General features: G+C 41.2%; 1 protein-coding gene across 9 annotated transcripts in view; it reads left to right on the top strand.

Moving 5' to 3' along the window:
* The window catches only part of CCDC148 (coiled-coil domain containing 148), a 143,942-nt gene that overhangs the window by 115,378 nt on the left and 4,303 nt on the right, over window positions 1-24,261 (top strand). For all 9 annotated transcript variants that reach the window (XM_061608720.1, XM_061608728.1, XM_061608726.1 and 6 more), the window contains 2 exons: window positions 3,867-3,985; window positions 19,202-19,319. In XM_061608720.1, coding sequence (XP_061464704.1) covers window positions 3,867-3,985; window positions 19,202-19,319 — 237 coding nt within the window. The remainder of the gene's footprint in view (window positions 1-3,866; window positions 3,986-19,201; window positions 19,320-24,261) is intronic.

Consider the following 24,261-nt stretch of genomic DNA (forward strand, 5'->3'; position numbering starts at 1 on the left):
AGAACAGTCTCCTATTCCCAATCCCTCCAGGCGATCTAACAGGATACCATGGTTGACAGTATCAAAAGCCGCTGAGAGATCCAGGAGGACAAGAAAGGTGAATTCTCCCCTGTCTAATGCCCTCCTCATATCATCTACCAGAGCGACCAAGGCTGTTTCAGTACCATGTCCAGTCCTGAAACCCGATTGGTAGGGATCCAAATAATCCGTTTCATCCAAGTGTACTGATAACTGGTTTGCCACCACTCGCTCAACGATCTTGCCCAAAAATGGCAAATTCGAAATGGGGCGAAAGTTGTTCAAAACTTGGGGATCCAAGGAGGACTTTTTTAAAATAGGTTTTATAATTGCCTCCTTGAGGGCCGGTGGCATTACACCCTCCTTCAAGGATGCATTTACCACTGTCCTGATCCCCTCGCCCAATTTAAGATTAATATCTATTCATTTCAACCCTATTTGGTGACTGCGAATCTGCTAAAGTATCAACATTTCAAGAAATGCTTTCTTTTTTCTGAATATGCCTCATAGATTTGTCTTGATGCATTTTAATTGAACTGTAAACACTTTGGAAAACTAAAACAATGCTTCATGTTTCCATTAAGCACTTAGATTTTCTTATGCAAGTCATGGTAGAGACAGGTTTCTGAATTTACTCATCAAATTACTAGTTCTGGGTAGTTCCATTGGCTTCACTAGAGTTAATCCATAGAAGACAGCTTTCTTGGAAAGGTTTAAAGAGGCATGAAAATGTAATTTGTATGTTCCATGGCTCTGAAGATGTTACACAGAGCTCCTAAACATGGTTGTAGATTCAACAATTTTGTAGAGCTCAGAGGTTGCAAAGAGGTTGGCTTCTCTTTTTCTCCCCTCCCTCTTCATTTGAAAGTGGCCACAAACCTCCTGCTACAGATCATATCAGCCCATAAAAATGGTGCACAATGATACTCCAACTTCCACATTAAGGGGATGCTGAGGCCAGCATTTTATCCTACTCCTTTTATTTCACCAGCCCAGTAGATTAAGTAGATACCCAGTTAGAGTGGAGACTGCCATCTAGTGCAAGTCAACAAACCCTCAGGAATACATAGTTAAGTCCTCCAACCGCTGGACTCACAGTAAAATAGACATGATAGAAATGTTCCTTATGATCTCATAAAACACGAAAAAAACAAGGAATAATATATGTATTTAAAATTCACGCTAGACATTGAACACAATCATTTGGATTCATTTTTGTGTGTGTTCTTTAATGAACCTATTAATTTTGTTAGCTGTAAATTATTGATGTATATTGCCATCTTAAGTTTAACGGAATGATGCATCTTCCACTCCCTTTACAGGGTAAATATTGTAAATCATATGCTTTTGAGGTAATCACAGTTGTACTTCTGTTAAAATATTAAATGCAAACAAAATTTCTAAAAGAGAAAGAAGCTAATGAGCCTTAAGCATAATGCTAACTTTTCTTTTCTTGGAAGCAAATGGGAGATGTTTGTAGTTTATCCCCTTTATTTTCTTTCTAGCAATTGCAAAGTTTATTCTAATTCTCTCTACAGGAGGGATGGAGAACCTTTGGCTCTCCAGATGTTGTTCAACCATCCATCATCCCTGATCATTGGCTGTGTTGGTGGGGACAGATGATAGTTGGAGTCCAACAACATCCGGGTGGTCACGGGTAGTAAGTTACAAAGGATCTGCCATCTTTGGTTACTTCTCTATGGAATGATCAAGAAAGGCTTAGTCTTTGGGAGAAATTCAACCACTACTATATTGAATATAGTGGCTGAAGACTCTTGAGTTTGCTCAGACATTATCTTCCAGGGAGAAATCTCAACCTAGTAAGAGTCTCTTGGATGTGTTCTTCTCCCTCTAACTGCAAGAAGGAATTAACATCAGATTGAACTGTGCTGATTGGAACACAGTCTCCCAGATCCAGTTTGGGGCACTAAGAGAGTTTCCTTCCCTAATCCCAGTGCCAGGGCTGTGCATGTGAGCACTTTCAGGAGGATGAAAATTCTGTCTGTCAGCAGTTTGTTAAGGTAAGGTGGGGTGGAACTGTATCTAATCCCCTGCCCTGCTTCTCAATAGTTGATGGGTAAGATTTTAGCTACTTCAAAATGGCTCTGTTTGCACTCTGGGATAGAAGTGAGTATTTCTCTTACCACTGTCATCAAAACCCGTCATTATTTCTCAGGGCATGTTGGCTAAAAGGACAGGGAGATACAGCATTCAAATAAATATGGTTCAGCATGGATCAGACTTAGTTCCTCCCCACTACTTAGGTGCGGGGATAGTTATATGAGAGCCCAAGATTCTTCCCAGGTTGTAATTCTTCCTGGTAATGTCTAAAGAGGCTCCAATACTGCCAATTTAGCTTCCCATGCCCATTTTTCACATGCAGGGAGTCTTTGGGCATACAATCAGTATAGTTCAGTTCTTCACAACCAAACAAAAAACTGTACCACATGGTGTATTTTTTGATCATGTAGACCAGCTATCAGACCAGCTATCAGGCAAGTGCTGAGATTGTTGTTGACCACTTCTTGTCTTATTAGAACTCAGAGGAATTGGAGGAGGTGCCGAGATTTGCTCCCATCACTTACTGAATCTGAGGGCTGATATGTGTATGAGGACATCAGTTCAACTGATAGCTTTTATGTGTGGAAACAGCCTTTACCAAATACCACAGGAAGAAAATTCATACCCCCTCACCTGTGGAAGCATTCATAGATTCAGCTGCGAACTCATCAAGAGAATGAAAAAAAGTGTAAATTAGTAGTACACAGGTGTGCTGGAGCATTCACAAGGATAGTATACATTAAAATAACCCTTATTTCTAGGAATACCACCTTACACTTTCCATCTCTTGCCTTCTCAGAGAAGCTGATTCTCCCACCAGTGTCCAGAAGTATATTTGTCAATTTCTTGTCACTGATCCAGGAACACCTAATATCTTTGGTCTGAACTTTAGTATTGCTTTTATTTAAATATGTTGAAGATGAATCTTATATTGTTGTTTAATAACTGTGTTTTGGTTAAACTTGGAGTGATTGCTAGTTGTTTACTCCAAATAAATGAAGAGTTTTAAGGGGAGGGGGAATTGGATCCCCCGCTTTGAGTTTATTCAAGAGAAAAATCGGTTCTTTCAATTTAATTAAGCTTTGGTTTATCTCTATGTAGACTGATTTTTTTTCACAACAGAGGCAGCACTTGTCCTATTAATTAGCCTTTGCTCAGAGCAAACATCCCTAGTTGTTGAATGTCATTCTATAAACATCACAGCCAAATTACCAGCTATGAAATATGTTTATTTTCCATATAGCTTTTCATATTGTAGTCCTGACTTTTGCTTTCATTGGTGCTAGTTTTCATCAAACACTGCCAGTTTTTCTTTATCTGCTTCCTGTGACATCTGCCTCCAATTATTCTGTTGTGTTGGTTTTTGATTCTTAAAGCAAAAAATCCAATTGACCATCATTGCATTTCTTACACTTTCTTGTATCTTTCATTCACACGCATCAAGCATATCCTCTTGGTGCATTACCTCTGGAATTTACTGTAATTGCTATTTAAATACTACTCTCTTCCTGGTGTGTGTTGTGAAGTTCCCAGACAGAAGATAACCTGCTTCCTTCCTGATGTTCACAAGGATAAAGCTGTCTATAATTCCTGTTACTAAAAAAGATGAAGAGAATGCTATAGCCAGTTTGGTTTGAAAATGTGGAATGGACAGTTAAATTGCTACCATCGGCAATATGCTATGGGCAAATAAAACCTGTTATTATTGAAGCCAAAATTGCCTTTACTCAGCAATAGAAGCCCCACCCTCCTTTTTTAATTTCCTTCTGTGTTTTTTCAAACCTTAGGTGAAAAGGTACTGGGCTGAAAAACAGCGCAAGTGGAAGGAGGCAGAAGCAAAAGATCTTCTGCGTTTGGCAGAATTTAAGAAATTATTGGCTGAACAAGTCATTAAAGACAAGGAAAGGTAAAGTTATAAAAATGATCTTCGTGATGTGGTTTATTGAATAAGAGCATTTTAAAAAAAGCTTTTTTCATTTGTTTACTGTATTTTTTTCTTTTAAAACTTTCATTATTATTTTTTAGCATGGATCTGAAAAATAAATACATTTAGGCTACAAACCTAAACACACTTACCTGGGGGTAAGCCCACCTGAACTCAGCAGAGATTGCTCTAAGTACAGTTGTATAGGATTGTGGGGCAAGTGGTTCACTCTGGTCCTCTTTTGTTCTTTTTCTTTTCCTACCCACTCTTCTACTGCCGTGGACTTGAGACAGGTCAGTGGTGGGTCTTCCCATGGTCCAGAGGTTTGTGTGAAGTAAACAACCATCATGCATCTTCTCCCTGCAGCAATTTAGACTATTTGTTTTTATTGCCTCATATGAATCGGTACTGAGCTGGGCTGTTCACCCATCTAGCCAGAGGTGGGGAACCTGTGGCCCTCCTGACATTGTTGGACTATGTCTCTCACTATCACAAACCACTGGTTGTGTTGGTTGGGGATTGATGGGAGTTGGGGTCTAACAACATCTGGAGGGCCACATCTCTGCTGTAGCCCATTTCTTAAATACTATAACTGGCAATAGCTGTCTCCAAAGTCACAAGGAGAAGTCTTTTCCCTGCTATAACTATCCTGTAGCTTTTGGCTCACAGCATCCATGTGATTATAGGCTGCACAGAGAACATAGCTTTCCAGTTCTGTCAGCTTTCATTCAAAGGAAGGGATACCCTCCAGCTTCCCTGTGGCTCTGATAAGGCAGTCTAGTTGCTTTTCTGAACCTCTTTTTGCATAACTATTCTAACAGCAAACAAGTGAAAGTAAATGTCTCTGTTTGGAAGTCAGTGCTGGGTAGCAACCCGCATCTTTCCTCTGTTGTGTGTTATTGCGCTCCTTGTTGTAGAGATAATTTGCCCTTTCTTTAGAATATGCTGTGTGTATTTTCTTTACTGCTGCTGTCATTCCATTTGGGGACTGAGAGACTTATCTGAAGGGTTTCCCCAAGGCCAGTAAGGGCCAGTCACACTGCCTAAATATTGTCTGTAGTGATCATAAAAAAAAAAAAAAAAAAACTAAGAGCTACAGTGATAGTGAACAGCTCAGGGTCAGATGTGAGATGGGAAAGGATCTCTTCAGTAATAATTTAAATGAAGTTAAATACTTCCTTAATGACCCAAGGTTCAAGGGCTTCAGGCTGTGATCAGTATCTGAGAATTAATGTCCTTGATGAATAAAATATATTACATTGCTGTAGTTTAAGCATGATACAACAAGGAATATTTATACGGAATATAAATGGTGTTTAAACCTGCATCCTGTATCTACCCATATGGACATCAGCTCGCATTGAGCTCAATGGGACTTACTTCTGAGTAGTATGCATATGATGGCACTCTACCTTTCCTGCTTTCCTTTCCTCATACACCCAGGACAGCCAGTCTTCATTAGTTTCCCTTGGTATCCACTATATCCATGTGTTGTAACATCCTGACTGACTATGAGCCATCACCCTCCAGCTGCCTTTTAGTACCATAAAACTTTACCACTCCAGGTGCTTACCAATGATCTTGCTATCTTCATGATTCTGCAGGGGACTGGAGAATCCATTCTGTATTCTTGGTTGCTGAAGTTTAGCTGTTTCCTATACAAGCAACTTCTCTTCCCCACCCCATCCCAGCTTAACTGTTCAACAGAAAAGGTTGGGCCCACAGGTGGTTGGCACTGAGAATCCTCTGCACACTTAGGTGCTCTGAATGAGATTTGTTTGCCTCAGCAGATGGAAATGCATAGAAAAATACAGGGCCGCTGAGTACCAAATGCGTTTGATTGAGATTCCTTCTTGAGTCTTTGGACCAGTCCAGACTGGTGTTTTATTGCAGGTGTATTCTGCAACATGTTCTTAACACAATAATAGTGCATCAGTTGTGGATTTATTCTGCTTCATTAGCAGGGCCAGCACCAAGAATGACTGGGCTCTTGGGCACCAGCCTGCCTTGGGCCCATGGTGCCTGCCCATGCATCCCACCTACCTCTCCTGTCACTTGAATACCATACACGCTGTGCATGCATGCCTACCATCAACCACGATAGGGACAAGAATGCCAGCCCCTTAGGGATGCCCCCATCACCATCTAGGTTGATGGCAGGCAAGCGTGCACTGCACACACGACATTCACAGTGATGGATGAGGTAAATGGGTGTGTGTGCAGGTTTATTGAAGCCCACAATGTTTGTAAGGTGGGGTACCTGGGAGCTCCCTCTTCTCGATCTGTGGCAGGGTTGGGAGCTGCTGTTGCCTCAGATCACAGAACGGGAGTGCTACCCTCCCACCCTAAGGAGGGACCCTTTAGGGGACCCTCTGGGCCACAGAGGCCCTTGGCCAGGACCCGACCTGGCCACCCTCTGGTGCTGGCCCTGTTCATTAGTTGTTCTGCAATGCTTCCCCAATGCTACCACATTATTGCTATCCAGAGGGGCTATAGCACAACAAAAGCAGGACAAAAATAAACCAGAACCTGTGTGGTATAAAAAATTATGGGATTTCAGCAGGAAGTTACAGGATATGCAGATTGGAAATGGAATAGTGTGACCACCCCAAAACATTTTGAGGCACAAATGTTATTGAAAGCAGGATTGTGTATGATTGCCCCAATAGCATCATGGGCACAAATCATCATGAATGCACAATAAAAAGGACATCTGGAGGAGACTTTTTGTGCATTAATGTGAATTTTTCATAACTTTTCTTAACTATTTTTCCTTAAAGTCTCTAACTTCCTCTCTTTTTCCTTTGAGTCTTTTCATTCCATTTATTGTCTTCTCTTTTTCTTTTTTTAAAGTGTAACAGACTTGATTCCCTTCCCTCTCAGCAATTCACCTGCAGTTCTTTCAAGCTCCAAATAAGAAGTATGTTGAAGCTTCAGGGCAACTTATCTTCATTGATCTGCCTTTGAGCTCTGTTCATTATATAACCTTTACTCTGAGGCATCAGTTCTGCTTAAAACATTCACTTGTCATTACATATCCCTCCTGACATGGAAGGCACACATTTCCATGATCTGATGACTGGTTCATATTCATATATTAAGTATCAGATGAGAGATGGTTGTGAATTCAACACTTGGTGGTGAACTACAATATCTATATAAGCTCTTCATGGGCACCCTAGAATAACAATTTCTGTGAATTCAGTCCAGTATGTTATGCATTTATCAGGTTCCTGAGGAATTTGCAGGCACCCACACTGCTTCATAATGAAATTTAGCTTTGAAGATTTAATGATATTATTTGTACTAGATTTTCTAGGGAATTTGTAGAAGTGAATTCTCTGGGAATTGCAAAGGAAACAAAATCTATTTTTTGTCAATTTCATTTTAAGAGAACATTGCATGAAAATATAAGCTGAGAGCCAATTCACCATTTTGGAACTCCGTCACAAATGTGAGACAGTGGAGGATGAGATTCTGTTAAAGGTTTTACTGTCTGTCTACCCCAAGCCACAGCTGTATACTAAAGCCAAAGGAATTATATGTCATCATCAGTAGTGTGGTGTTAAATTCAGAAGTGCAGGGTTCATTCATGACAGTCAGAGCCCCCCCCCGCATCTTTTTTTTTTTTTGGTGTGCTGCTGGGTTGAGAATGAGGTCCTTGTTAATGTCTTCTCCCACAACAACAGACTTTCATAGGCGCCAATAAGCATGTTTTTAGAGCCTTTTCAGTGGCTAACCCACCTCCTTTCACTCTGATTGGCTCCGATCAGCAAGAAAGGACATGGAAGCATGTTAGAAAACTCTTCTCAGTGGCCAACATATTTCCCTTTTATCCTGATTGGCTCCTAGGATGCTGGAGACAAAGGGATTCTGCTGAGACTCTGCTCCTAAAAAAATAAGGGGTCTGAGACCCCCAGATGCCTACACCCCTGGTCACCATTGTCTCTGGGCCAAGATTCAGCTACAGTCCTTTACATACTTATCTGGGAGTAAATCCCATTGAACCCACGCATAGGATTTGCACTGTTAATATCACAAAATTAGATTAATGGCTGCAGTTAATGGCTGCAGTGGTGCAAATGAGTAATCATGGATCAATGGGATAAAGAAAATCCTTTGTTATTCAGGTCAGGCAGAATATTATTTGGAGTGGTTTGATCCTTGTTGCCCAGGGTTGTTAGTACTAGGAGGGCAGGTTTAAATTGTCCAGCTGACTAAAAAAACCCATCCCACACTATATTTTATGTGTTTTCTTAACCAGCTGTTAGCTTGTTTCAAGCCTTCCCTTTTTAGAGAAAGCTGTTAAATAGGTCTTCCAATTCTATATACCCCAGATCAGTTTTCTAGAGGCTTTCCAACCTGGATTTTGATCTGGCAATGAAGCTGAGACTGCACTTGTGGCCTTGAGGAATGATCTTCGTTTTAAGATTAACAGGGACAATGATAGCCTGCTGATCCTGATGAAGTGTTGGTAACTCAGTTGCAAGGCCTGACAATAATTCATAAGACTGCTCTAGAGTGAGTCTGCTCATTTTTGCCAAGAAAGTCACAGAGGGTGTTAATGAATAGCTGGTCATCTTCCTCCTAGGACCTCTCGTATGGAATTCCACATGTCCAGTCTTGCCGCCTGTCTGAATCTGCTAGAGTAGACAACAATGTGCAAAGGTTGGCCCTTCAGAGGAATGCAAATGCTAATGAGACCCAGTTCAGCTTCCCTGTTTTATCCAACTCCAGTTTGCAGTGTCTGTCCGTACTGGGGAACTGGATGCAGATAAGTAACTGAAGGTGCACCCTGACAGGATGGAGGTGCTGCTGGTTATTAGCTGTTGTGGCAGTCATTCCAACAGGCTATAGAGAAAGGCAAGAAATGTGATTGCAGGACCAGCAGCTTTGGGTTTGTCTTCCACTTAAAATCTTTCCATTCTAGCTAGTTGTTATAAGAATCCTGAAACTTGACAAACTGTGCCCGAGTTTGCTTTTCCCCCTTCCCCTCCTCCCAATTCTATTCCCTTTTCTTTTTAGATTGTAAGCCTGAGGGCGGGGACTTTCTTATCAATGTCATTTTGTAAGCAGCTCTGCAAGCTTTTTTTTGCCTGAACAGCGGAATAACAAGAAATAAATGGGAGCGTAAAGAGACAACCGTAATAGATGGTGTTCAGCCATGGCCAGTTTCTCAGGTTTGCTGCCTTAAAGTGCTTCTCAGTCAGTAGGGTTGTGACTGAAAAGGATGCGACTATGGCTGATTTCCATCTTTTGAGCTCTAGCTCTCACCCTTCCTATCCAATCTGGGCCCCAGTGGCTAATAGTCATATCTTCTGTAGTAAACAAGTTCTAGATGGCCTTCCACAAATCCATTCCCCAGGGGCAAATGCCCTCAGCCCTTTGGCAAACAGGATACATGACACCACCCAGAATCCCTACCCTGGAGGCCTAATTTCCACTGCAGTTTTCACTTTTAAATACTGGTGAAATTCCCATTGTTTCCTTCTGCAAACCCTGAACAACAAGTGAGATGAGACCCTGCCTCTCTTCCAAGCTCTCTGTGCATGCCATGGACTTTGGGGAAAGACTGTAGCTAGGGAAAAGGTTCAGTCCCTGGTGTCTCCAGGGAGGGTTGGGAAAGACTGCTACCCGATACCCTGGAGAGCCACTGCAAGTTGGTAGGGAGCTCGATGAACAATGGTCTGACTTCGGATAGGGACACATTACTGACTTAAATCTTTTTTGAATCCGGGTACACATGACGTTACCCACAACCCACCGATTTCTGCCATTTTTATGCAGTATAAACAAAAACAGCTTCACTCTGCCTTTAAAACTGTTTGAGTGGCGAATGCCAGGTGCATACAAGTGGAAATGTTTCTTGGGAGTGGTCTACATGCCTGACATCAGCTCTCTCTGTCTGTCTGTGTGGGGGTCTATTCTACTCCTACCTGTGTCTTCTCAAAAGAAATTCAATGGGACTTTCTCCCTGGTAAGTGTGTTAGGAATGTAAGTAAACGTTCAGTTTAAAACAAAATGTGGGGAGAGGGAAAATCCATGTTCCATTCTGCCCATCAGTCTCTGTAAACAAGAAGGGAGGGGGGATCTCACTCAGTATGATTAGTTGAAGTACCATCACCAGGGGAAACAACAAGATTATGATTTTCAGAGAGGTAGAGTTGGAGGAATGAAAGCTCCACCAATAGCAGTTGAGGTGGGCGGAGGAGTGGGGAAACAGGGTACAAACAGTGGGTGGCTGGAGATGCTGAGATTTGCAAAATCGAATTGAAACATAGTAAGAAAAAAAACCTTGCTGCCTTTTAAGCCTGTAATGTGCACATAGCCTTGGTATAAAGCAGCTTGCTATATGTTCCTATGTTGAGGATGAGATTGATAGAAAGCCAAGATAGATTGAAAACCAAGGGGATGTTTTGTTGACCCCTGTTAAGTGGGATGCCCTTGACGTTTGTCCAGAGGCTTCCCTTGTGAAATCTGATTGCCTGTTTCTTCACTTTGGTAGTATGCAAAGAACACATCTTGCCAGTGCTATAGTAGTTCCCTGCTGTCTTCTGGACACAATTCCAGGTGCCAGTTTTGACCTGTAAAGCCCTTACCTGTTTGGATGTGAGTCAAAATGTCCTTATCTCCTTTGTTCCATCATGGATTTTGAAGTCCCCCATGAGTGCTTAAACTGTGTCAAGATGCACCAATTTGAGAATTATTTTCAAAGGCTGCCCCCAAAATTGTGAGATTTACCCCCCCCGGCCCATCAAACTCTGACCCTGAATGTCTTCCAGGAACTCTAAAAATATCCTGTTTGGACTGGTATGTAATACCCAGGGTTAAGAAAGTAAGGGGTAACTTTACTTTCTCTAACTAAATGTTCAGTCCTCTCTAAGGTGCCCATGACATTACTCTGGTTCTGGGCCAGTAGAAAGCACAATGATTTAAGATGATTATTCTATTGTTATACAATCCTGGTCCACAGACTGGCTGTAAATCAAACAAGAAACAGTAGCTGCATCATCTCACTGACTCTAACCTTTGTATTTGTGAGAACTTTTAAATTCACAGATCAAGTTTAACAGGGTTTGAATCAGTGCTTGGCAAGTATTGCAGTTGTGATCTTCTTTTTCTCTGACAGAACCATAAAACATTCTATAATCTTTAATTTAACAGATCGATTATGTTAAAAATTCAGTCCATAATATCTTAAAGTATTTATTACGCCATGCAAGCAAACTGTTTATCATGCAAGAAGGGCTGCTGTGTTGCCCTGGGCCCAAAACTATATGTTGTTGTGCAGATCCATAATCAGATTTCCCAATGATTTTGCAGTGGGGTGGGGTGGAGAAGATGCTATTAGCTATGCAAAGGAATTATTCCCCCTGGCAGGACAAACAACAGGACTGTGTGTATGTGTGATTTAGATCAGGAAATTAGTATGAGATGAAATCAAACACCTCCTCCCACAGCGCTGCTCTTCCAGTCCTATTCAGAGCTCCCTGACGCTGCTTTTATGTAAAAAATGTTGGGAGATCAGATCACTAATGTGCAGGATAGTCCTAAGAAGTGTTATAAAATTGGATAAATGGTGTTCATATGACCTTTTACCTCTGAAAGAATTAATGAGCTAGCAGTAAATAAGCATTCTAACTGAGATGAACCCAAATGTACAGAATAAAACTGCATGAAATCACTATAATAGCAAGTGGTTGTTGAGGTGGAAGGTGTTTCTAATCTCATCCATTGTTGAATCAAGTTCTGTGGCTTGTTCAGAAATTACAGTAGCCTCCATGCAGTTTGCACCAACGCATCCTTGGATTCATAGTGTTACCTGATAACATAGAGAAAGTGCTAATGTGAATTGGGATGACCATATAGATGCTATAAACAGGATGGCTATGATTTCTGTGATGGTGGTACCACTTAGGAAGTATTTCATTTCTGTTTTGGAAAACTGTACCATAACTCTATAACATCCTGGTTCAGTGTGTGAAATGAACCCGACAGAATCATTCTTACAGAGTAGAGCCTTAATTGACTAGCTTGGAGTATTATTTGTTTGTTACATTTGTATGCCACCCCTCCTCCCAAAGGAGCCCAGGGCAGCAAACATCAAAATGCTGAAACACCACAATTTAAAATAAATTTTAAAAACAAAAATAAAAACCATTTAGAACATCTAAAAACATTGAAAAGCAATCACATATCTTCACAGTAATTTCAAAGTAATTTGATAGCCAATATCTATCAGCCATGAAATGACTGGGTAAACGGACACACCTCAGCAGGGAGGGCATTCCACAAACAGGGAACCACCACCGAGAAAGCCCTGTCATGGGTCAGTGCCAACTGGACGGCAGCCAGAGGTGGCACCACCGACAGGGCCTCCCTTACCTATCATAGGGACCAAAAGAGTTAACTGGGAGAGCTGCTCCTTGAGTACTTGGGTTCCAAGCCATTTAACACATTGAATTGGGCTTGTTAGTTCACTGGCAGCCAGTCCAGAGCTTTCAGGACTAGTGACAGATGGGTCCCACTGGGCTGCCCCACTTACCAACATAGCGGCTGTGTTCTGCACTAACTGCAGCCTCCAAGCTATCTTCAAGGGCAGCCCATGTAGAGCATTTTACAGTCCAGGTGGGAGGTAACGAGAGCATGAACAACTGAGGCCAGGTTATCCTGGTCTAGGAATGTCCATAGCTGGCAAACCAGCCTAAACTGGGTATAAGCACTCCCAGCCAGAGCAGCCACTTGAGACTCAAGAGAAATTTGGAATCCAGGAGCCCTCCCAGACAACCAACCTGTTCCTTCAAATGCAGTGCCTCCCAGAACATAATTCCCAGACATGGGAGCCAGCCAGTCACAGCATCTCCATCTTATTCAGGAATCAGTCTCAGTTTATTAGCCCTCATCCAGCCCTTCACTGCTTCCAGACACCAGTCGAACACTTTTACACCCTCTCCTGATTCAGATAGAATGGTGAGTTAGAGCTACATGTCATCAGCATACTGATGGCACCATGCTCCAAATCCCCAGATGACGGCTCCCAGCAGTTTCATATAGAGATGTTGAAGAGCACAGGAGACAGTATGGGTTAATTGTTGGCCAAGCAAGGTTGTAGATGCTAAGTGCTTGATAGTGCTTTATGAATCGGCATAGGACTAAATGCCTGGTTCCCTGTGTCCAGGGATAGCTTTCTGGGCAAGGAAATCAAAGTCCCTTTCAATGCTGCAGCTTTTAGTATTGCATCAAGCGCTAGCCTTTTGATGTATGCCCTTGCCAAACATTCTTAACAAATTGAAGAGAATAGGAGAGTGTTAGAAACTATAAAGCCATAAATAGGCACTATTGACTAAAGTAATCTCTTGTATTGCTTTGGGGAGATTGCAGAGGTATTTTAATAGGCTATTCTTCAAAATCTAGTTTTGAAAACATTGAATCATAATAGGCAGAAGCAGAGGCTGAAAGCGGTAGCTGGTAAGGTGGTGCATAGGCATGCAAGGAGCAGGAAGAGGTCACTGCTGCTGCTGAGCAGTGGGGGAGAGGACTTCATACTTGTGGGAGTCATGAGGCAGCAGCAGAGGCTGACATCCTTACCCACGCTGGGTGTTCTGATCCATTCAGCAGCTGCATGAGCACACACAGGGTGCTAACTCTAGCATCCACTGGCTTCACCATTCCTTGTGCCTCTGTCACTAGTAAGAGTGTCAGATGATCTTCCTTAGCCCACAATATTGGTTAGTGCCTGATCCCCTTGGGACTGGGAGAGTAGAAGGCAGGGAAGCCAACAGTAAGTGGAGCCTGATGCAATGACAGACGGAGCCAACTAATTCTACTTTTGTCCCCATTCTCCTCCCTGCCGAGTACTGAAGAGCAAACCTGAGACTAAGGAGGAGAAGTGTAGACAGCCTCTGGACTAGTTGTAAATAAGAATGTGGGTAGGCTTGGAGAAATCAGGTTGCTGGAGCAGTGCCCCATTTGACCTCATGCACCAGCCTCCACTACTTCCCCATAGTGACAGCTCAGTGGTGGCGGGCTCTCCTTACTTCTTATCTTCCCACTGGCCCACACTGACTGAGCTACAGTGGAAACTGACAGGCGTGTCTGCATTTGTACGTTTGCATTTGGATTCATGCTGGGTTACCATCATTCACAATTTTTATTTTTGGAATGTTTTCTTAAAGTTCCAGCATCTTAAGAGTCTTGCCTCCCCTTCCGTCATCTTCATAAAAGCAAGGCTTGAGAATGTTCAAGGTTAAAGCCATCATTTTCACTATCAAATTACTGGGATTTTAGGAGTCCATTTGTGCCTCCCAAATGAAAATGGCAAAATATGCTATTGGTAGTGGCGGTGAAGGATTAGATGAGGTGCAACATATTTTTTGCTTATAAATGATATTGCTGCATTTCCTTTGAGCAAGAGTCAATCCCAGATCAGCTGGGAGGATCACATATGACTTTTTGCAATATGTGTGTACTTTAGAAAGGAAAAGAATACTTTGAAAAAATTCTCAAGCCATGTGAAAGTGCACACTGAGAGTATATACCTATGAAAATGTGGGCCGGTACGGCTACATTTATTTTATTATTATTTATTTTATTTATTAGGTTTATATCTTGCCCTTCCTCCCAGTAGGAGCCCAGGGCATATCTACTAGCTTCTGGACTAAGTTCAAGGTGCTAATACTTTTTTTTTATCATTAATTTTTATTCAAATTTTCAAAAACAAAACAAAGCAAACAAAACAAATTAATAACTATTACAATAAAAACTATTGACTTCCAATTTGTCGTAGATTAGCTATGAGTCTATAATATATAACAAACCTGTCTCTTAATAAAATTATACAATCACCTTCCTCCAGTGGTTATCTTAATTGGTATCAAATCTCATTAACATCATTTTATTCTTTCCACAAAAAGTCAAAGAGAAGTTTCTAATCCTTGAGATATATATCCATCAATTTTTTTCCAAATAGACATGTCAATTAATCCATCTCTTCAGGTCTACTAAGTCCAGTAATTTCAATAGCTCTTCTCCCATTCTCCCATTATCAGTATTGATTCCATCTTCCATCTTCCATCTTTGCATACCCAATAATCTTGGTCTTGCTGCCATAGTCATATAATAAGAGTCTGATAGGGATTTCTTTCATCACAGATATTTTCTTGCCATCAATTCTGAATGTATTACTGAAATGTTGTTGTAAAGTTGTATCTCTGTTCCTCTTTTTTACAGAATGCACTAACACATTTCTTGAGAGTTTTTCCATTGTCACATATCTGGAATTTATTCTATAAACTTTCTCTATTTCAAGTTCCATCAAATCCTTCCAATCCAGGAATTTTTTCGAGTCGTTGATATCTTTATCTCTAATCTCTTCACCAATTCCTTCAGGGGCAGCGCTGAATTCCAAACAGTAATATTTGTCTTTAGGATCCATCACAACCATAAAATCCAAATCTTTTTCCAGGTCCATATTTAATAAATCTATTCCAATCTCCAGGGCTTGAACCTTCCCTTTGATCTTTCTTTCATCTTCTTTTTCTTGTCCAGTTATAGAATCCTGAATTTCTTTCAGCTCCTGTCTCATTTTGCCAAATCCAATTTTCATCTCTTGTCTGTTCTGTCCCAGCTCTTGTTTCATTAGCTTAATCTCATTCATTATTTTCTGAAACATATTTAGAGAGAGAACCCCTTCCTGAACATCCAGGGTCTCAGCCACCTTCTTGATTGTCATTCTTAAAACCAAAAGAACAAAACCCCTTCAATTCCAATATAGTCACTATTCTCAAGCAAAGAACAGTTTATTTCTTTTTCCAGTCACAAATGAGTTAATCTTCCAAGCCAGATGACATCACCCTCTAGACAGCACGAACTGCCTTATCTCTTATATGTCCAAAACAAATTTAGTTCACAGCGTCCAAATGATTAGTGGCATAAGGAATAAGCAGATTCGCCAAAAAAAAAAAAAAAGATTGCTCCGCCTGTGCTTGCCTCTAGACGAGCTCTCGTCTCAGAGGAAGCTTTTTCAGTTTTAAAACCAGTCAGAAGAGTTTTTTTGACTGGGAAATTTTTCTCCCAGGCAAGGGAGAAACTTAGAGATTACCCACAGAAGTTCTGTGGTGTTTGTTGGACTGGAATTCATTGGAATCGCCTATGAAGGAAGGTAGCCAACAGCGTCGGACGGAGCCAGGGATTACAAACAGGCTCTAACTGATTAAGCGAGACTTTTTTTTCTTCAAAGAAAAACGGAAATTAACAGGCAAGCATCCTCTTGTCTATTATCATCATTTTGTTATCGTTACTGCAAAAGAGATTTGTCAAAGAGTCAGCAGCAAAGAAGCCCTGGGTGAGTTATAACTTTCTCTTTTACATATGGAATTAAGGAGGAAGAAAATCGAAATAGCCTATCTTTGTTTTTTATTGCAAAAAGCTGGCATGGAATTGAGCATTTTAAAGATATAAACGGATGAGAGGCATCTGATTTGAAGAGAAAATTTGATTTATCTGATATTTGAGTATTATATGTCAAGGTGCTAATACTTAAAGCCCTAAATGGAAACTCAAATACCTGCAAAAACTCCTCTTCACCAAAGTAACGTAATGGGGAGTTGAAAAATCGCAATTCCATAGTGATAGGATAGGTTGCCATTTAGCCTTGTTTGTTTGCCTGTCAACCTGCCTCAACACAAGCTTGTAAACTAGGGATGAGCAAGGTTCGACCTCTAGCAAGCACTATCTGTCCCTGCCCTGTAGCTCGCTAGGTGGGGTGAAGGAGAGAGAAAGGGGATGGTCCTGCCCACTTTTGGCTCTGACCCTGCCCACTACTGGTTTCATCCCTGCCCACAGCCAGAGTGCAGGGTACATCATATTACCCCAAGCAAATGCAGCCCTCAACAAAAAGGTTACCCTACCGGCTGTAATCTATTGAAGTGGGAATGCAAAACTGGAGTCTAAACCATTTGATCCAAATTCACAAACATTCCACAGAAGCAGGATTATCAGAGAAGGCAGTGAAAAAGCTTTCTTGAATCTTTCATTTGCTCTTCGGCTGGTAGTTAAGATTCTCTTTTGCTAAACCTCTATGAATATTTATTTGAGTCAAAATAGAGAGGAGGTTACGTGGTGAGATATTGTACATATTATAAACATGTTCATAATGCCGTTTTAAAGCTCTTATAATAAACATGGTGCCTAAATGTTCTGCTAAATATGTATGAGATGCATTTTGAAAGCCATTTTAATGAAATTATGCTTATCAGAAATTACATGAAATGTGTATTCACAGTACTTCAAAAGGTAGCATTACTGAAACCAATAAACTAAGCTCATTGTTTAACTTGTTTTTTAAAAAACAACATTACTTCATCATGATACTTAGTAAAAACTGGTATGGGGGGAGGAGAAATCTAATTTTCTTGGAAGCAGAAGGAACAACATCCTTTCAGTGTATAACAGAGAATTTCTGTATACCTTATGACAAAGTGGACTAAACAATGCCATTATTATATTCCTCCAGGTGTGTAAGGCACAACTGACATATCTGTAAGCCTCAGAATGCCCTTATGTTTTGTATACCTAGGAGAATTTTCATACTAGACAGTCACCATTGTTTCCTTTAGGTAAAGTCATTGTATGAACACCACACCTTGTTGCTGACTGGTTGGACTTTTCTTTTTCATGTTGGAGATATTGTTAGGCAGGAGTCAGAGGCAAACTAGATATGACGTTAATTGTGTGAACTATGGGGGGTGGGAAGGGGAAGATTAACGCTTTCACTACTGCTGTGGTTCCAACAAAAGACATGTTTCCAAGGTTGTTTTTATTTCAAGGAAGCACCAATGAAGGCTTCCCTTGAAATGCAAATAGCAGCTTCCATAGGGAATATTTGTTGAGTTCGTAACACAACCATGAACGTCTAGCAATTTTTGTCACAGTCATGTGCTTGTGGTGACACAGAAACTGTAGTATTCTGGCTAACTTTGCACACACAATCAAGAGGCCATTTAATACTTCACTGTGGGTCTAGAGCCCATTTTTAATATGTTATCCCATTTCAGCAGATTGCAACTCTGTCTGCATTGTTGCTATGAGCTAGTCTGCAGTCTGTGTCCAAATATTGGTTCTATGTATCTGAAAGCATTCATCTGTACACAGCCAGTTTCTTGCTTTTGCAGTGATCTACAGATGTGAAAAGTTCTGTGTGTGTGTGTATATATAGTGTTTTATGTATTTTAATTGCATTGTATATATTTTAATTTATTTTAATGTTTTGTGATCTTTATTGTGTACAATTTTTATTATGTACATGTTCAATTTTATGTAAGCCACCCTGAGTGCCATATTATAGGGTAGAAGGGTGGGATAGAAATATTTTAAATAAAATAAAATAAATAAATACATCTTAACCATTTTTGCCCTGACATCAGTCTGATCAATTTGAAGAAAGATTTATTTCCAAGTAGGAATTTGCTAGCATTGTGGATCGAAAATAAAACAGCAAACAGTAAGAATTGCTAATGAGGAAAATATTAAGACACTGTAGTAATTCTTTAACTCCTCCACAAATATTTAGTGAACATAGTGCAGTGATGCAAGGTCAATAAACACTAATCACTCCTAGATCTTCCTCATGGCTAGTGCTGCCTCCATGTTTTTTATCCTTGTTTCCTACTAAAGTATTTACAGGCACTGCTTCCAATATACTTTTTATCACTGTTTTAATTATGTATAGCTGGGTCTATGTTTTATTTAAAGAGTCAGAGGAGCAAGTTACAAAAAAATGGTCAATACTTTTTTATCAAGCCAGATTCTGACATTCCTGGAACTTTTCTTCAGCCAATAGCTATAAAATGGCCATTTTGGAATAAATATTATAGTGAATGCCTGAAATTCTGTGAAGGGCCAAAACTAAGAAATGCACCTGTGACAGTTGCCTAAATAGGATAATCAGCTGTTTATTTTAAGACATTCACACAATTTATCTGGGACTGTAAGCTTTCGTATGTGAATTTGGACATTTACCAAGTTTAAGACGTACATGCTCAGACCTAGGCACATTTTTTATTACATTGTTGCTTCAGAATAAGATCTTAATACATCAGTCAAAACAACCAAATGGTATTAGAAGATACCATTAGAATATACCAAATGGCATTAGAAGATCAGCAATGGGTCTTTGACTTCATGTTTTCCTGTTTCAAGAGTTCAGTTTAGACAAAAGCTTTTGGGAAAGCGCTTGATGGAGAAGAAAGAAGCAATACTCAAAGAGGCCCATGAAGAAGAAGAAAGGAAGAGACGTCTTGATGCGCTCAGGCAACAGGTGTCTTTTTGATTTCTATGTTGAAATTCTTGATGTGCAATTTAAACTACAAAAGTCCAAGTATAACATCACAACTGAGAAGTCAGTCTCTCAAGACACTGGGGGGAGGGCTGTTCAGTCCTTTTAACTCTGTTTCATCACTCACTGTTTTGTCATATAGTGCACATGGTCATTGACAGAGTAATGCATGCAGCAGAAGCTGTTGACTGTGAAATCTAAGAATAGTTTTTTTCTGCCACATGTATGAGTCCAATGGGCTCTCCTAGAAGATCATTTCCACAAACTAAAATCAAAATCTTCCCCTCCCCATTCATGAGACATGAATTTTTGAATCATTCCCACAGCAGTACACACCATATCTTTAAAACACATTCAAAGCACACACACACACACACACCCTGCCAAAAGCATCCTGGGAACTGTAATTTACCCCTCACAGAGCTATAGGTCCCAGCACCCTTAACAAATTACATTTCCAGGATTCCTTCATTCCACCCACTTGAGTGTTTAAGAGCATGCGATGCCTAGTTTTGTTATTTCATGCCCTAAAACGACTATATTCTTTTTGCATTTGTCCATAGTAGTTTCCTGATTTTTTTTTAAGTTAAAATCCATTTGTTTTTTTCAGCCATTTTATGAATCTGCTAGAGTGTAAATGTGTTCCTTAGTGTTACTTCTTTCAGATAGTGACTCAGTTACTATATTCAGCTAGAGTGGCCACGTTGTCCCAGGACTGCAGTATGTCGGGGGTGTGTGTGTGTGGAATCAGTTGCCTTTGCCTTGTAGTTGCCTTTCATTTTTACAGTATTGCATGTTTGCTTTGTTTTGCTTTAGAAGGTATGTTTCATCAGGCCTCAGCCCAGTCATAGGGGGAAGCTAAGCAAGTGCTTGGGTTGCTGCAACATTTTAATTTGCGAAGGATAGACAGCAACTGTGGCCTGGTCCCGTTTTTGTTCCAGGAGGAGTAGGTTTGGCTTGTGTGGTCACAGCACGTGGCTGACTCCTACTGATCTAGCTGAAGTTTACCAGTACCATGTTATGCTAGGAAGCAAAGGCTGCCCCAGCTAGGGCCCTCTAGATTCCACACAAGTAACTGATAGCAGCCCTGCCCTCCAAATTGGCCACTGCTTCGCCTCCATCCTGACTCAGGTTATCAAAATCTCCTTGCATGGCACACCTGAACTGTGCATTGGTGGGGAATATGTGCAGGCAGAGCAGCCACTATGGCTACTGCAGTAACTCCAGCACTATAAAGAATCTTGGGTCCTAGAGCCAGATGAAAGGGGCAGGGGGTCCTCTTGTGCCACTGCTAGACTAGTTGCACTGGCTAAGCTGGCTGTCCAGCAAAATAGTTCCTCTGATAGGGTATTCATTCTTTTGCTTTTAATTAATTGGGTTGTTTGGATACTTACAGGATCATATTGCAGGGAATATTTTAAAGGATATCTAAGAAATGTAACAGTATCTCATGACAAATAACAAATCACTTAAAGCTTGATTGTCTTGCTTAGATAAAAAGAAACAACCACCATACACTATTTAAATGAATTCTTTTCAAGCAGAACAGCCTTTTGCAAGAGACTACTTCACTAACAACCCACATTTTAAACCTGCAGTTATTATTCTCACCAGTTAATTGGCTTGTGGTATTTGTCATAACTGAATTGTGTCTTTACTATTCCTGTCAACTCCCCTTGCAATCGGCTTTATAATATTGATCTATTTATTGGTGCTAATGACACCATTCTCTTTTCTGTGTCGTAAAACAGATACAAACAGGATCTGCTGCCGGAAGAAAAAGCCACCTCCAAGCTGCTCCTTAGTATTTTTTTTTCTTGCATTAGTCACTTGATTAGATATGTCAGCCACTGTGCTCTACTTCAGATTGATTTATACTCAGGGCTCTTGCTAGTTTTCTTTCTCCCCAAACACCATTAGCCCATGTCTACATATACTGAATGACAACACATTCTGCAGCATAAAAAACGGTCTAGATAACTTGGTGCATAGTGCATCACGAGGAGGAGAGAGACAGCTTGGTGGCCGACAAGCGCAAATCCAGGGTCAGTTTACATGTTACGATTATATGACAGTAGTGGCCACACAGCAACTGTAAAAGCCCTGTCTCAACTGGCATGCTTCTTTTAAAGGTTACTTTCTAGATTCCAGAACTGTAAGAAAAGATCCATACCTCGTCTTCTAAATGAACCTAAAGTGTACCTTCTTTCAGATGTGGATTAAAGAAATGTTTAGGAAACAAGGTGGTTTTTAATAAACAAAATAACTTATTGTGTTCTATAACTGCGATATGGTAGTTTGTGTAGAAGCACTAACTGAGAATAATGAAAGTATTCTGGTACTTTTATGTAGGGCTGCATCCAAGAGACATCAGAAACCACAAATATGGAAGGAAGGGATGTGAAGCAGGCAAGACCTTTAACAAAGCCGTTCCCAACCTGGTGCACTCTAGATGTTTTGAACTATAACTCCCAGCAGCCCCAGCCAGCACAGCTGATGAGACTTGGGGCTGATGGGAGTTGTAGTTCAAAACATCTGGAGGGGAATAGTTGTCAAAGGATGCCTTAACTAAAGAGTTAAACCAGCCTACTTGTTGGCTTTTCTCCCAGACTTCCTGTGGTAAATCTTCCATCCTGTAGCTGGAATATCTAAAGTGACTTACCAATTAAGATCCTACATACAAAGAAGAGGGATCAGTTGCCATCAGTCTGCTTTCCTGTTCACTTTTATTAGATATAAGGGCTTTTACATACCTTTAGTGTATACCTTTAGTGCTGTAAGAATTACTGAAATGGCTGGAATTGTCTGAGATAAAGGCAGCTACATTTTGATGTATCATCATGCTTAGTTTTGAATGCACACATGGAAAGAACAAATAGTATATGTTCTTGCTAGACCCCCCAGCTGATATGACCAAGAGGGTTGACTTAGTCCACATAATCTGGATTGGATATTTGTGTGCAGTTAAAACCATTACTAATAGTCCTAAAACCATTTCGGTGACATATACCTGTACAGTTGTTGTGTCTGAATCTGGAAAAACTTGACTCTCAGAAGCTTACCTAGGTAGTCCTGCTTTTTTTCTTTGTCTTATTTGGTGTGAGGTCTTCTTTATGCTTAATTATTGCATGAGTTCAGTACTGTTCCCAGAAACTAAGACTTGTTTTCCAAGAAATGGTCAAAAGGAAGAGTCCAGAAGCCCTTCTCTATGCATTGAAACAGGGCTGGCACCAGAGGGTGGCCAGGTCGGGCCCTGGCTAAGGGCCCCGAAGGACCCTTCCTTAGGGTGGGTAAGTAGTGGTCTCTTCCATGATCTGTGGCAGCATCGGCTCCCGACCCTGCCGTGGAAGCTCCCAGGCACACCCCACATACACTGCGACAGGCCAGCAAAGCCCGCTTGCATGCCCCACCTACCTCTCCCTTGACATAAATGCTGGTTGCACTGCGGGCGCAAGCTTGCCATCAACTAAGATGGCGGTTGAGGTTTCCCTAAGGGGCTGATCTTGGTTGATGGCAGGGATGCATGCGTGTAGCACGCACACATGCTATCAACCAAGATGGGCCCGGAGGCATCAGCCCCTTAAGGAAGCATCAGCCCCTTAAGGAAGCATCAGCCACCATCTTGGTTGATGGCAGGCATGCATGGGCAGCATTCCCCAAGGGAAATGTAGGTAGAGTGTGTGTGCATATGCTGGAGCTCAGGGCAGGCTGGGGCCCAAGGGCCCCGGCATGCCTGTCGCTGGCCCTGCATTGAAATAACTTTTGACGGGGGCAAGGAACCACATGGGCTAGTTTTGTCCCTGCCATTGACATGTTTGTCCAATGTGTGTTCATAGAACTCTTCCATATGAGGACTGGTGAGGATCCCACCTCATGTGGAGGAGTACCATGTGAGTACATTGATATGCAGATAGAGCCCTTCCAACACACTCTGAATGCACAGATGATGGAGGATTGTGTCCATCGGGTGCAGCAGTGGCAGCCGTGCAACCCTCCTCTCCTGTGTTCTTTCAATGTGTGGTGGGAAGCCCTTTGGAAAAACCCTTCATATTAAGGCATAAACATGATATATTACCTACTGGCATGATTTATGTCCCCCTTTCTCATGATGCTAGCAGCATATTGCAAGACATTGATGCCAGATTGATTGTAGTTTCATTGGCAGCTACTTGTCCTTTTATGGATAATTTTATCTTTGTTCAATGTGAGGATAGGGAGGCATGGGGCCAGTCACTTGTGTGCTTGACTCTTGCCCTTCCTGGCTTCTGAAGCTGTAGCCAGAGGCGGCCTGGCCAGTAGGTACAATATGTGACAAATGCTTCCTTGAGAGAGTGAGGTTCGTGAGATTGATTGTAGTCATGATGAGACCTCTGTTTAAAAGCTCTTGTTAAATTCCACTGTTCTGGATAATTTCTAGCTAGCCTTTTGGGAGGGGGATAAGGTGCTTGAGTGCGGTGTGATGTCTCAACTCCAAAGGCTTCTGGATAATACTTACTACTGAGATTCATTTCAGTTTGGTTTCCAGCCCATTTTCAGGACTGAGGAAGTTTTGGTAATCCTGGCAGATGATCTGCACCAGGTAGTTAAACAAGAAGAGTTTATTCCTGTTTGTTTCTCTGGACTTCTCAGCAGCTTTCAGTACCATCAAGCATGGTATCCTTCTGGATGACCTGGATGAAATGTGGCTTGGGGACGTATGGACATTGTAGGTATGGAATCATTGGCTGATTGATTCTGACAAACAACAGCAACTGTAGAAGCAAGGCCTATCTTATCAGTTCTTTAAATTTCATTCTTCAAATATATTATCCGCCAAGTTTTCCTTCCTCCTTTTCTGCTTTAGCATGTTCTTGTGGAACTCCGTAAGTAGGTGGTTAAAAGGCGAGCTTCTGTATCCTTTGTCTTCTGGGCCTGCTGTATGAAA

The sequence above is a fragment of the Rhineura floridana genome, chromosome 2 (assembly GCF_030035675.1).
Source record: "Rhineura floridana isolate rRhiFlo1 chromosome 2, rRhiFlo1.hap2, whole genome shotgun sequence".
Lineage (NCBI taxonomy): Eukaryota > Metazoa > Chordata > Lepidosauria > Squamata > Rhineuridae > Rhineura > Rhineura floridana.